General features: G+C 39.3%; 1 protein-coding gene across 1 annotated transcript in view; it reads right to left on the bottom strand.

Annotated features, from left to right (window-relative positions):
• Positions 1-214: 214 nt before the first annotated feature.
• LOC113078530 (SLAM family member 9-like) overlaps positions 215-15,070 on the bottom strand; it is a gene marked incomplete at its 3' end in the record, with an annotated part of 53,988 nt that continues 39,132 nt past the window's right edge. The window contains exon 3 of the mRNA XM_026250828.1: positions 215-501. Coding sequence (XP_026106613.1) covers positions 215-501 — 287 coding nt within the window. The remainder of the gene's footprint in view (positions 502-15,070) is intronic.

A 15,070-nucleotide genomic window follows, 5' to 3' on the forward strand; every position in this document is an offset into this window, starting at 1 on the left:
GTAGATGCAGCAGATCCCGACTGCAGCTACAATCAACAGAGATCCAGCAGAAGCAGCAGAAGTCAACACGTGATGTGATGTAGACTTTTCATCCAGTGCTGTAGTCATAAATAAGTGATTGCATTAGCCTGACCTACAACAAAATAGAGACCAGGTCAGTAAAAACACACACACATATCTGCGCTGATGTACCTGAACATGTGTGACAGAGTTTGCTGATGTCCAGATGTGTGGTCTGGTTTGTGATGGGATTGTTGATCACACAGCTGTAGCTGTTTTTCTCCTGATATTCCACCTCCAGAGGTAGAGAGAGACTGATGCTGAGATCAGACACACTGATGCTGGACAATAAACTGTTTCCTTTGTACCAGGAGAGAGTCACATGACCCACATTCACCACTGAACACAACAATGAACAATTCTGCTGCGATGAAGATGAAGATGATGAAGACGAAGAACAGTTTGAAGAGTTATTGCTGATGACAGGAACAGGTAGACGAGCTGAGAAACATGAGTGAATAAACAAAACACTGTCATTTCACACACTGAAATAATTTAAACATGTAAGTGGTTGCAGTAAAATAAAACGAGAATATGCAAATGATCTCTACTCACCAAAGACAGAAACACTGAATGATTTTGATATCAGTTTTGCTCCACTTATCTCTAGTTTATAGAGTCCAGCATGTTGAGTTGTGATGTTTGTGATGATCAGAGATCCAGTTTGATAGTCCAGCTTCAGTCTGTCTCTGAATCTCCCATCAAGAACATCATTATATGTGAAGAAAGTTTTAGTCTCTCTGTTGATTTTAGCTACGGGTGATTTTTCGCCTCCAAAATACCACAGTATGTCATCCTCTTCATGCATTTCTGTAGCATCAATTTGTAAAGAAACAGAATCTCCCTCAATCACAGACTGTCTTTCATTTGTCTGTGAACCAAACCCATCTGGAGAAAATTAACAGGTTTTGATACAGATTTAGGTTCTTATTTAAATTGAAGAGCAGCAGCGGAAATGAGAAGAAAAGAAAATGCAGATCCCCAATCTGAACAGCAGCAGTAGCTGATGTTCTGAAACAAAAACTAATAAAATGGCATAACATGCTTTATAACTTACCAATCAGATGTCTCCAGCACAAACAGAACAAAATAAGCACGTAAAACATTTTCTTTAACCGTTCTCTGTCTGATCCAATAAGGCTATCTGCTAAAAACATGGCGTGAATCCTCCCACACGTTCGACTCTCCTAATGCAAATGCACATGATCTGCATGTTATATAGTAACATATAAATATACTTCTGGCTCTTATTAAAATATTTGATGCTTTAATAGCCAAAAAAAAGCATACAATTTGTTCAATCTTCCAAGATTTTGTGGTAAAACAAAGATGGATTTTAAAATAGTTTATAATCGTTCAGTTGTTGTGAACCTTAAAACAGTTAAAATCATCTTTGATCGCACATTGCCAGTCTGAGGTGTGATAACAGCAGCACCTACTTCGCATCGAACTGAAACTTGCGGTCTGATTTCCTTAGAGACATGGTTTGATCTGATGGGTGGACAAACATCTTATGCATGGGGTTTAAGTGCATGGGTGTTTACTTGTAGGTGAAGGGCTTCTTCCTGCTTTAATGTACCTGATAATACATTCTCTTCATATAGAACAACTTGAAATAAAATTTAATCCATCAAAAACCATGAAATAGCCACAGGTCAGACATGATTAATTATCATAAATCATTAATAAACTTGACTGACAACTGATCATTTTACAACACACACAAACAGTAGTTTACTACACTTTAAACAGAAACTACAAAATCACTTGTAGATGTATGATAATGCAAAGCAGGTGAAACAAATTAACAGCAAAATAATGCTTTGTGAAGAGGATTTTATCTTGGTTGAAAAATTCTTATTTTTTCTTTTTTTAGTTTTTACATTTGGTGGTCAGAAGAATGAATAGCACAGCACTGACTTCTAATCTTGTTGAATTTTACTTTTTTATTACAAAAAAATTGCAGGTGCATCTCAATAAATTAGAATGTTCTGGAAAACTTCATTTATTTCAGTAATTCAACTCAAATTACGAAACAATGCACACAATGCACACAGACTGAAGTAGTTTAACCCTTAAAGAACAGTTTTGGGGCGCCTGACACCCCTGCACTTTTCTTTGTTTTTCAGACCTATTCTAACAGTCAGCATCAAGTGCCATATATAGTTATAAACAGGAGAACTTACAGTTTAAGTTTAACTAATTTAAAGTCTCAATTTTCCTTTCATTTTCTCTAAGAATTAATGAAATTACAGAGTTTTAAGAAAAATGCAAGCAACAGTTGGGTGTTTTTTACCGTGTACTCAAACAGAAACTCTTAAAGTTTGGATATTTTTCTTTAGAAAGTTGTGTCTGGGTGTTCTACACTTCCAAATAAAATTTTGTTTACATATACCATTAACCAAAGCAAGTGAAAGCCATTTATTACAATATTGTTATCGATGCTTTTAAGTGGAAAAACAAGCCTATTTTGTTAACTAACAATAGAGCTGTCCAAAAAATATTTTAATGAGTAAATAAAATGGAAAGAGTGTTATATGATAACAAAACCAAACAAAACAAGTTTTTTCTTCATCCGAGAAATATATTTTCAATCTGAGTATGAACAATAAACACAAGCTATGCAGCATATAGTAAAAACAATTGCACAAATTGTCTTCAATACGGTGCAAAAACAGTGAAATTATTCACAAACTACACAATATGAGTGAGAATTATTCAGAGTGCAACAGAAAATAATAATGCAAACTATCTTTATGAACTGTATAATTGTATAATAATATACTTGGTATACATAATGTACATAATATAAATGCTCAATCCGTTGGCTGTAATCTGCGTCAGAATCAACTTCACCAGGACATCGCCTAACGACCCAAGACACAAATCCAGACAAAGTTCTCTGTCGTGTTTTTTTTTTTTTTTGTGCTTTTTCAGAGAGTTTTCTCATGCAAATGTGTTATTTTGTGTTTGTATTCATGCACTCGCGACAGACTTCACTTTCACATTGTTTTCGTACATTTTCTAAAGCAATATGTTAAATAGTAGTTCAAAAGACTACTTATTGGTTGAAAATGGTACCGTTTGAACCAATCTGGGCATGGGGGTGGGACTAAGCGTCAACAATCATTTCTGTTTGGCTCAGAGGAACGAAAGCATTGGTTCAATGTTGTCAAAATGCTATGACATATTCACGTACACTACAGCGCCTCTGAATATCCAAATGAGATAAATACATCATAATTTACATCACTTTTTAAAGCATTCAGATTGGATTAGCGGTTCAGATGTTATTAAACATTAAAGAATAACAGTTATTTTTAGCCGCGGGTGGCTGTCTCGGTCTTTAAGGTTAAGGGGGCTTCCACACTGGCAGTTAAGTGCGGAACGGGGCACGGTTCGCATGACAAATTGCTAATGTGAAAGCTGCCATCGGACCCTGGTGCGCACTTGGGTACCAAATCCGAGACTACCTGGAGAAAGTGGTCTGAGTTCGGTTGCTCCCAAACTGTGGCACAGTTTGTGTGAATGTGCAAGCAACACGGACTCGAGTGCGCACTAGTTCAGGAAGTAAAGTATCCCGCGCATGCGTAACACTGTCGATATCATTGTTATCTAAACAGATGAGAGAGCCAAGGTCGATTCCACACACTCCTAAAAGTAAAAATTATATTAAGTAAAATTTAATAATTTAAATTAATTATTATGCTGTGCATAATAGCACCAAAATAACATCGCGTTGTGTTCTCCAGGCATTTTCCGTGTGTGATGATGTAAAGTGACTGCAAACAATTTGATACAACTGAGTGTGAAAGCAGACCAACGTTGCGGGCGGCGCCGGGAACAATTGGCAGCAGCAAACAAGCCCAGTGTAAAAGTCTTTGGCTCACATTTAACAAAAACCTACTGTAATAATATTATCTCCATATTCATCCAGAAGAAGGAGGCGGGAACCGGCGCACAATCCAAAATGAAACTTTAATTATTCAAAATAAACAAATAACAGCGCATCAGCCCCTCACGGATGACTGATGCGCACAAATAAAAAGCAACACATAAAATAATGTCCAGGCCTGGTCCTCTCTCGTCCTTCACGGTCGTCGCTCCAGTTTTATATCCTTCCATCTCCTACGTGGGACTCGAGACAGGTGGTGGGTCGCAGGTGTAGCTCATCTCCAATCACTACACCTGGCCTCACTCCTTGTTCCCACGTCTCTCGGCCCCGCCCCACTCGTCACACCTACCAATTCACATTAATCTCAACAAATTAGAATAGGATGACATGCCAATCAGTTAATCAACTCCAAACACCTTGAAAAAATGGTCTCTCAGTTTGGTTCACTAGGCTACACAATCATGGGGAAGTATGCTGATCTGACAGTTGTCCAAAAGACAATCATTGACACCTTGCACAAGGAGGGTAAGCCACAAACATTCATTGCCAAAGAAGTTGGCTGTTCACAGAGTGCTGTATCCAAGCATATTAACAGAAAGTTGAGTGGAAGGAAAAAGTGTCGAAGAAAAAGATGCACAACCAACCGAGAGAACCACAGCCTTATGAGGATTGTCAAGCAAACTGGATTCATGAATTTGAGTGAACTTCACAAGGAATGGACTGAGGCTAGGGTCAAGGCATCAAGAGCCACCACACACAGACATGTTAAGGAACTTGGCTACAGTTGTCGTATTCCTCTTGTTAAGCAACTCCTGAGGCATCAAGCCTGGGCTAAGGAGAAGAAGAAACCAACTGTTGCCATTGGTCAAAAGTCCTCTTTTCAGATGAGAGCAAGTTTTGCATTTCATTTGGAAACCAATGCCCATGAGTGTGGAGGAAGGGTGGAGAAGCTCATAGCTCAAGTTGCTTGAAGTCCAGTGTTAAGTTTCCACAGTCTGTTATGATTTGGGGTGCAATGTTATCTGCTGGTGTTGGTCCTTTAGTATGTTCGTAGGTGGAAAGGAAGAGGACAAGGGGTCGGCTGGACTGCTGATTATATATAATAATAATCTTTTCAAATACCAACGGTGACATTTACTCTGACATCAACACACTATCGTAATCACTTCCGGGTTACTTCTTCCGGCTCAGGCACACGTCAGCAGTCCTTCTCTCTCTCTCGACTACTCCTGTTTCTCCTGGTGTTATATACTCTCTCCACACCAATTACTGAAACAAGAGACAGGTGTTGATCATTTCCATCCAAACCACTCACTCACCGTTCATCTCCTGATTCTCTCTCCCGCAGCAGACTTCGCTAAACCACGCCCCCCCTGCCACATACCCCCACCGCCCGACTCAGGCCGGGGAGCCATCCGGCCTGCAGCTACCCCCCCTTTCTGGAGAGGAAGTCGGCCACAGCCATCTGAACACCCGGTCTGTGGATCACCTTGAACTTAAAAAGGCTGTAGAGCCAGATACCCACGATTGATCCGCATGTTGGTATCCTTCATGCGGTGGAGCCACTGCAGCGGAGCATGGTCTGAACACAGGGTGAATTACCTACCCAGGAGATAACAGCGGAGGGTGAGGACGGCCCATCTGATGACAAGACACTCTTTCTCGATGGTCCTGTACTTAGTCTCTCTCTTCGAGAGCTTCCAGCTAATGTACAGCACCGGCCGTTCCTTCCCCTCTATCTCCTGCAACAGGACTGCACTCAGACCCCTGTCCGATGCGTCTGTCTGCAACAGAAAAGGGAGAGAAAAATCAGGAGAATGTAATAACGGCCCACCACACAGAGCAGCCTGGGTAAAGGCCTGGGTAAAGGCCTGCTGACACAGCTCCATCCACTGGACCATATCTGGTGCCTCCTTTTTAGTAAGGTCAGTCAAGGGGCTGGTGAGGTCCAAATAATTAGGAGCAAACCGTCTATAATATCCTGCCAGCCTCAAGAACTGTCTTACCTCCTTTTTGGTCTTGGGACATGGGCAGGTCACATCAGCGGCTGTCTTGTCAATTTGGGGACGCACCTGTCCATGCCCCAAGTGGAAGCCCAGATACCTTACTTTCTTACTCCCAATCGCACACTTCTTCGGGTCGGCCATGAGTCTAGCCCCCCTGCGGTCAGCTGGACTGCTGACAAGTTTATTAACAAAATAATAATATTTTCAAACACCAACGGTGAATTTTACTCTGACATCAACACACTATCGTAATCACTTCCGGGTTACTTCTCCCGGCTCAGGAACACGTCAGCAGTCCTTCTCTCTCTCGACTACCCCAGTTTTTCCTGGCGTTATATATTCTCTACACGCAAATTACTGAAACAAGAGACAGGTGTTGATCATTTCCGTCCAAACCACTCACTCACCGTTCGTCTCCTGATTCTCTCTCCCACTGAGTTTTTTCCCACCCACATCCTGCTTCTAATTGGCTCTGACCGAGATGCCAACGAGTACTAGCCAATCAGAGGCAAAGCAGGGCAATCTGTTTTTTTTTTTTTTTTTTTGGTTAGGAAAACGTAGGGGAGAGCGGGGTCTAAAGTAATGTGGGACGAAAGTAACAAACCGATTTTCTCCGAGCCTATAGGGCTTGGGCGCCGAGTTGCATTCTGGGACGTGGCCATGTTGCCAGCTTCGCGAATGTAAACATACAGCAAGTTGAACGAGAAGAGCAGAGTTGGGAGAAAGAAAAAAATATGTCAAAATCGCGAAAAGCTTGTGGGATTTTTAGGGATACGCTAAAAAGGGATGCCAGGGACCGGTATGTGGACAAAATCGGCACTATTAACGGTTTGGATCCATATGAAATTCCCAACAAATAGTGGAGTACCGACAGAGACTTGTTGCCGCACTTTTGCATTACAGATATATTCGGCTACCTTGTTTGTTTTGTGAGCGCCTACACTTCAGAATAGTTCCGAAGCTACAAGTCATTGAAGTCTCATGACAGTTCACAAATGGATGGGTTCAGGAGCTGCAAATCATAGAACCGGAACAGTGGCAAACAGTATACAGTAATCCGGTAAGCTGCGCTCTAACGTTACCAAGCTGCTAGTTTAGTAACCGTTAGTGCTAACAACCATTCACACATGGACTTTTAACAATGTGTTTCAAAAGTGTAGTTAAGTAGCTGTCAACCCTCCCGTTTTTTGCGGGGTTCTCATGTATTTGAGCTCTTTCCCCGCTGTCTTCCCGTTTTAGTATTTTCCTGTAAAATATCCCGTTAGCCCCTCCATCAGACCTGTCAAGTCTCTATGCTGTTGTCCTGTTGCTACTCCTTGTCCTTCCAGCGAAACAGCTGTTTTCAAAGCATAGTTTTGCTTACTTGAAAGCAACCTTAGCGTGATGTTGGGCATTTTAATATAGCGTGGTTGTTGTGAGAGCACGATTTCACGCCAATCTGTAACTAAAGTCACGTTAGACCTAGCTTCACAAATCGCTTAACGTTAGTTAATGCAGCAGTTTTATAGTACGAATTTTTGCTGTCAGCAGAGGGATAGCAACAAAAAGATGAATGTTGAAATTTCCCGTATTTTGGATGAGTAACTCGAGAAATTTGCCTTATTTTCAATGTTTACTTAAGCTATATAAATTAATATTCAGATGTTATGGTCTCCGTAGTCGCGCCTCCAAGTAGGAAAGCTGTGTAAAGTTAATCCATTCTCATTTTATTTTCCCCATGGCGATTATGTGTTGCGCTATTACACCCCACAATTCAGCAACGGTTGAAAATGGTTAAAATAGATTTTTAATTAATCAAATTAAGACACACGGATGAGAGGGAGTATGTCTGAACACTGCGCAGTAGTCCGAGTGGCAGTAAAGGAGGCATTCAACGTGGCGGCCACGCTACGTAATGACGTCACGACGCCCAAGCCCTATTACTACATTTGCATGCCAAGCTATGAGCATGTTCAAAACGCAACCCTTCACAGAGCTGAGAAATATCACGTGATTTCGTCATCATTTCCCGCAGTTAGGTCCGTAAAACTGTTTTCGACAACAAAAGTAAATTATTGAAGCGGTAATTTTTTTTTATTAGTTGTGTTGTTTTTCTTGTTTCATGTGTCACAGTAATGATCAATCTACAGGTTAGTTAGTGCTTTAACATCCTAAAGTTTGCATTATCAAAGTTTTTTAGTATAAAAGTAAATCAAGTTTAAATGTCAGGAGTTTCTGGCGGGACGAAAGTAACAGTTGTTACTTTTGTCCCGCTACAGTGACAAGAAGTATTTATTTTGTTCCGGTACATGCTATTCTGTGAATTTCTGTGTCTTGCATCATTTATTAAAATGTTAATATCATATTATACCAAAAGAATATGTCTGAGTGAGGGTCCGAAAGACAAACAGAGGTATGGTTTTGTCCAGATGTTTATGAGAGGGCGTTTCTGGACATAGAGGAACATCTGGGCAGCTCCTACCTCACATTTACCTTAGTTATGTTTAGGTTTTAGCCATATCGTAGCCTTTACACCTCCACCTATGAATTTGCAGTGTTTCCAGATGTTTTAATGCACTTTTTCAATTTATGCATAAAAACAACTGGATGGAAACATGAATAGGCCTACTGTTACATTATGTTTAGAATTTATACTATGGTAATATAATTTAATTGTTATATTGTTAATTCTAATGAAAAAATGTTTTATAAAAATACACAAAAAAAATCAAGTTTGTACAGTCGGGTTTTGAGACATTTGATGAAACTTAAATTTAAAATAAAAATATAAAAATGTAATTTAATATTTTTTTGCAAAAATAAAGGTCAAAATATGTTTGCAGTTACATTTTAACAAGGCCATAGTCAGGTTTACTTAATAAAAATAAGAGTAACAGAAAAAAATCTAGCTTATATTGTTGTGTTACTTTTGACCCACCTGTGTGTTACTTTCGTCCCAACCGATGGGGTCGAAAGTAACAATGTGCAACTTATGTTCAAAGTGAAATTATACTGAAGTCTTTCTACATTTCTACAAAATACCACCTGGTATTGTTAGACCACACTTATGAGTTACTGACCACAGCAGAAATACATCTCTGTCTACAACGTTATCTTTTAAAATTATGTTTTTCTGAAAAATGCAACTTTCGCCCCTGCTCTCCCCTAGTCATTGAGTGACGTAAACTTTAAATAAATGCGCGCAAGTTGCGACTGATGGTGACTGACTGGACTTTAGGAGAGTTTTTATTATGCAATAATAAAAAAAAAATTGTGAATTCAGGATGATATTTGCAAATTTTAATTCTCAGATGTTTACTGTGTATAATATATATATATATATATATATATATATATACACACACACATATATATATATATATATATATATATACACACACACACACATATATATATATATATATATATATATATATATATATATATATATATATATATATATATATATACACACACATATATATATATATATATATATACACACATATATATATATATATATATATACTAGAGGTGGGCATAGATTAATTTTTTTAATCTAGTTTAATCTCACTGTGATCTTGAAATTAATCTAGATTAATCTAGATTAAAATGGCTCATTCGAATTCTGCCGAAGGCATTCAGAATATGTGTTACCCAAATAAAATTGACAAACAGTAAGTCTTTGAGAAGGGGTTTATCAAGCTAGGTGGTGCATTAGAAAAGGGGCTCATCTCCTGTTTCCAAAATGTATCACAAAGTGCTTGAAAAAGCTGTAAACTAATTCCACATTGCACAAGGTGCAAACAACATTACTCCTGTTTCACACCAATGTTTAAGTTTTTTTTCAAGTTTGTAGGTGTCAAGGTACAGAAACCAAATAATAGCACTGGATAGTCTTCAATGTAAAAATGAAATATACAATCAAACCTACATTTATTCAGACACCTTCAACATTTCTCACATTATTACAGTTTTGCTATATATATCAAAAATTATATCTGGTTTCTGAATAATTTTTGGTTTGACTGTTAAAACTACAAAGAAATTCAGTCAAGAACAGTGAGTGATTTTCATTTTCATTTTCTTGGATTAACATTACAGCAGCCAGTAGCTAAATTAGGCGCGGCCACTTTAAGAAACGATGAACGCATCCAATATAATACACATCCCATTTTTTCCTCAACTGTTTACTTTCACTTAAGAAATAACTGACAGTTTATTAGAGCATAATTTCCAAGGTGGATATTTTGACATATTTTGTATGTATTTGTCGGCACAAGAGCAAAAATAAGCAAATTCGATGTTCTAGTGTTTTGAGACGCCTTTCTCTGCGCGAGCCCTGAACACCAGAACACCGTGGTATTGAATTGGGCTCTTTCACATCTTTTTGTTTGTTCAAACTGCGATTTGCATTTGTTCGTTCCGGTGCAGGAGGAACTTCGAGGTGAACTCTCTCTCTCTCTCTCTCTCTCTCTCTCTCTCTCTCTCTCTCTCTCTCTCTCTCTCTCTCTCTCTCGTGCGCACCTAACGGCACGCTACTCTGTTCAGCTTTTCCGCGTCTAGTTTTTGGATGCTTTAATGTTTAAATCGACAAGTGGAAAGGCTTAAAAACACGTGAGAAAGATAAGCTTTTGTGACGATGCGCAGCAGTGGCCCGTCAACTGTCCTGAGCATCTTTTTAGGCTGTCCTCAGCGAGTCAGTTACAGTGGCGGCTCCAGACAATTTTGATTGGGGGGGCAATGGGGGGTCCTGGTCATTTCAAGGGGGGTCTCATGAAAACCAACAAAAAATACAGTGCACATGGCTAATAACTGCATATTACTGCTACTAAACAACAAAAACAACACAGCATATCAACTACTTTGTTTTTAATTAATTAATCAATTGCATTTTGCAAACAATATGCTCAAACTTTAAAGGGTTGGACCTAATCAATAAGTCCACCTTAAATATTGATACAAAACATAAAAAACTGATACACTGGAATATAGTGATTCATATTTTTATTACTGTTGTAGTTGTTGTCTAAAATCAAACACCTTTGCAATGTAAACAAATGACAGGCTACATTTGTTATTCATATCCTTCACACTGCGCTTTGATGTCAGGTATATTATGCATTTTTTTATTGCCATTTATATTTTTACATTTATTTCCAGAGAGATACTGAGTTTACAGGCTAAAGTGGTCTTGCTGTTGTAAACACTGTTGCTATTGAAAAAAAAAAAAAATATTTGCATCACATTTAAAATATAATTATATTTTAATTCATTTCTGAATAGTATAATGATAATTCAGAGAATGAGAAAATCTGAATAAGCCTTACCAGTGTTGTGATAATTATTTTTAAGGCACTCTATGTGTTAAAAAATAAATAAGTACTGTAATATAATAATAGTGTAGTCAAATAACATAAAAAAGACCAGACCCCTCGATACCTGTGAAACTTTTCTCCCTCAAACAGCACACTAGCGTTACTTCTACACAGTACACACAGCAACATATCTGCATTTTCTCACATCACATCGTTCTAGTAAAATAATAATAAGTAAATAAACATCAAAATCACTTCGCTGAGAATTAAACACCACTTACCAGCTGCCGCAGTGTTGAAAATATCCCTTAGCAATTAAAAAAATGAGCGTTGGATGAGGTCGTCGTAAGGTGAAAGGTCATCATGTTGGTCATTTTATTTACGTCTAAATTATTATTAATAAATTGTTCTAATATTATGATTGGGCGTGGGCAGGCATTCACAAAAGGGAATGTTATTACAAAAAAAAAATCGAGGAAATTTTGCTTTGACAAAAGGGCACTTAAGGGGCAAAGGAGCAGGTGCTCAAGTGAACCGGTTCTTTCGGACAGTTCGATAAAATAAAACTAGTTGGGGGAAAAAAAACGGTTCACCGGTTCTTTTGCGCTCGATGTAATGTAATTCGCGACGACTGCCCTTCTTTCAAGCCTTCGATTTACCCGCGCTCATAAGACTAGCACAGAATCAGTTCAGAATCAATCATCAAAAGAATCAGTTCGGTTCAGACGAGCTGTGAGTCAGTCTGCTTCACGTTGAATCACACATGCGCAGTATCATCAGCTCCTCGGTTCTCGAATCGGACGCGTCTGACAGAAACGATTCTCGTTCAGTGTACGAATAAATGTCGAAACAATTATTATTTATTATTATTCTGCGTAGTTTGAATATATATTTTTATATTTATCCCGGATATATATATATATATATATATATATATATATATATATATATATATATATATATATATATATATATATATAATCAGGAAGAGGGTGGGGGGTCAAATGGGGGGTCAAGGCGTTTTTTGGCAGGGTCTTGAGACCCCCCAGGACCCCCCCTGGCGCCGCCGGTGGTCAGTTATATAAAATATCAAGGTGAAAGTCATCATAGCTTGCTTAGTATAGACCCAGCTCCCAACCCAACTTTGAGAATAGATTAACGGCGATATTTTTTTTATCGCCCGATAAGAGTCTCGCGTTAACGCAGCACGTTAACGGCGATAACGGCCCACCACTAATATATACACACACATATATATATATATATATATACATATATATACATTATATATATATATATATATATATATATATATATATATATATATATATATATATATATTATAATATACACATATATACTCGGTACATCAGTCTATATTTGATACCCCATGAGTTTTTTAATGTTAAATAATGTTAAAAGGTGGTTTAACTCCCTCGTGTGGTCATTGTCCTGAAGCTCAGGGGGGAGAGCTTTTTTGGGCCCTCCACTTGGGGGGCTTAGCCTGTAATGTGTGTTACAATGCTAAAATCAATAATAACTGGACATGTGTGTTTTAGTTTTACCAATACATATGTTTCAAGAGATTTTATTAAATGACTTGTGTATATAAAGAGTTTTTAAAAAGGGAAATATCATGTGCCTTTCCTTAATTTTGTGTCAGAAAATGTAAAAAAAAAAAAGGGATTTAGATTTGAGCCTGTATAAACTCTGTTGTCATTCTGAAAATAATAATAATAATAATAAAAAATAATAAATTGAATGCTCCTTGTATGTTTTTTATTTATTTATTTATTTATTGCACGTAATAGCTGGATTCTGGGACTGTTGAATTCCTAGTTGAACACAAGATTACTAATACTAATATAACTACTTGCATTATAGACGCATATATTAATGAAATATAAATGGGAATGTGATATCAGACTACTGTCTGAAAAAGAAAGTGACAATTTATTTATCTTACAATTATTAGTAACACTAAAACGGTAACAAAAATATATGGTGGACATTAGTAACCCTAATATAAGCATAGTACCTATGACAAAGCAAGCAACATATATTCTGTATTAATATTGCTCATCCCTCTAGTGGTCAAATTCTGTATTAGTTTCATTTCGGAGGGTGTGCTTTCATTATTATAGTTCCCTATCATAGGTCACTTCGATGCTGCGGTGACGTCACCACGTATGGGAACACCTCCGGTGTGACGAATGTCTGAAGCCCTATACCATCCCGCCAATCCTATTGGCCAAATGGCGCATAGCACCACCCTACGCATGCGCACGCATGATATACCTGGGTGCAGCGCGCCATTTCGCTCAGATTTCATTCCTTCAGGAATAGCGAATCATCTGTGCCCTATCATCTCGCGTTCTCCAGCAATTTTCTTCGAGCAGTGTTAACTCCTCTTTCGCGGACGCGATGAGTCAACGAAAGGTAAGAGCCGTATATGGGTTTATCACAGGGAGGCACTCATGAGAGATTCGTTTGCAGCCTCTCTCATGTTCTCTCTGTGATAGCCTACGGCTATGGTAAAATAAGAAAAGTATCCGCGCTCTGGAGTCTATTTCTTCAGTCGCCTCGCGTCTAACCCCCACCGTTCGCTTCTGCGGTCGCCGAGGCCCCGCACGAGGTGTTGGTTAGGGGCGATATGTGCGGCTTGACTATGAGTACAGTGATGCACTGGAGTTTTCCACTTGCTCGCTCTCCCCTACTCGAGCGCGTTAATCAGAGCAGTTTTGCTTTTATACTATGTTGTCTAACCGCAGCTTCTACTCAGAGTAGGCTCTGACCGGCATAAGCGGTTCTCTCCCTCCGAGCGGACAGGAGAAACGCGCTTCCCCTTCCTCAGTGTGCTATTATGTGGCTATCCGCGCGGTGGATAAATTACCCTTCTCACGGACCTCCACCAAGAGGTTTCGAGGTCCTGGAAGCAGCCTTATCAGCGCATATCACGAACGGCGCGGGTTTTTGCCACGATTAAGTGACATGGCGGACTGCTATTATATAGCGATGCCGTTTGACTACCTCTCTAGCCGAACGGATCGCGCCAAACTCCGCCGCGACCTAGTCTCGTCTAGACGTATCGAGTCGTGTATATTTCGGCAAATTTTTTCTCTTATTACGGTTCTTTACGAGAAGCCTCTCGTTCTTTCCCCACACTCTAACATTGACCGTCTCGCAGCACAAGCACTTCGAGCGTCACTGAACTGAGCTGTTATTTGAGCGCCCCTCAGACACTGCACAATTCAGTCTTCAGAGTTTGAGGGACGGCACAAAAGACTGGCGAATTTGGCCAGTTTATGACGGCTCACACAGCTGCCGTGTTCTCGCTAGCGGCGTGGCCCTATGTTTATCTTGTTGGATTAAATCCTGCCGTGGACACGCTTCAGGATTATACACAACGAAACACAGCGAGTTTGACGCATGCATTTCCTTCTATGTTTGCCGGGGTCTGTGCCCTCCACTGAAGAGTGCTGTTGGACTGCTAATGCACATCCAACCCTCTCACTGCAGTCCCCACGCTCTAACATTGACTGTCTCGCAGCACAAGCACTTCGAGCGTCACTGAACTGAGCTGTTATTTGAGCGCCCCCTCAGACACTCTGCACTATTCAGCCTTCAGAGTCTGAGGGACGCCACAAGAGGCTGGCAAATATGGCCAGTTTATGACGGCTCACACAGCTGCCGCGTTCTCGCTAGCGGCGTGGCCTAATGTTTTCTTGTTGGATTAAATCCTGCCGTGAACACGCTTCAGGATTATACACAACGAAACGCAGCGAGTTTGACGCATGCGCTTTACTTCATGT

Source organism: Carassius auratus, unplaced genomic scaffold (genome assembly GCF_003368295.1).
Source record: "Carassius auratus strain Wakin unplaced genomic scaffold, ASM336829v1 scaf_tig00025933, whole genome shotgun sequence".
Lineage (NCBI taxonomy): Eukaryota > Metazoa > Chordata > Actinopteri > Cypriniformes > Cyprinidae > Carassius > Carassius auratus.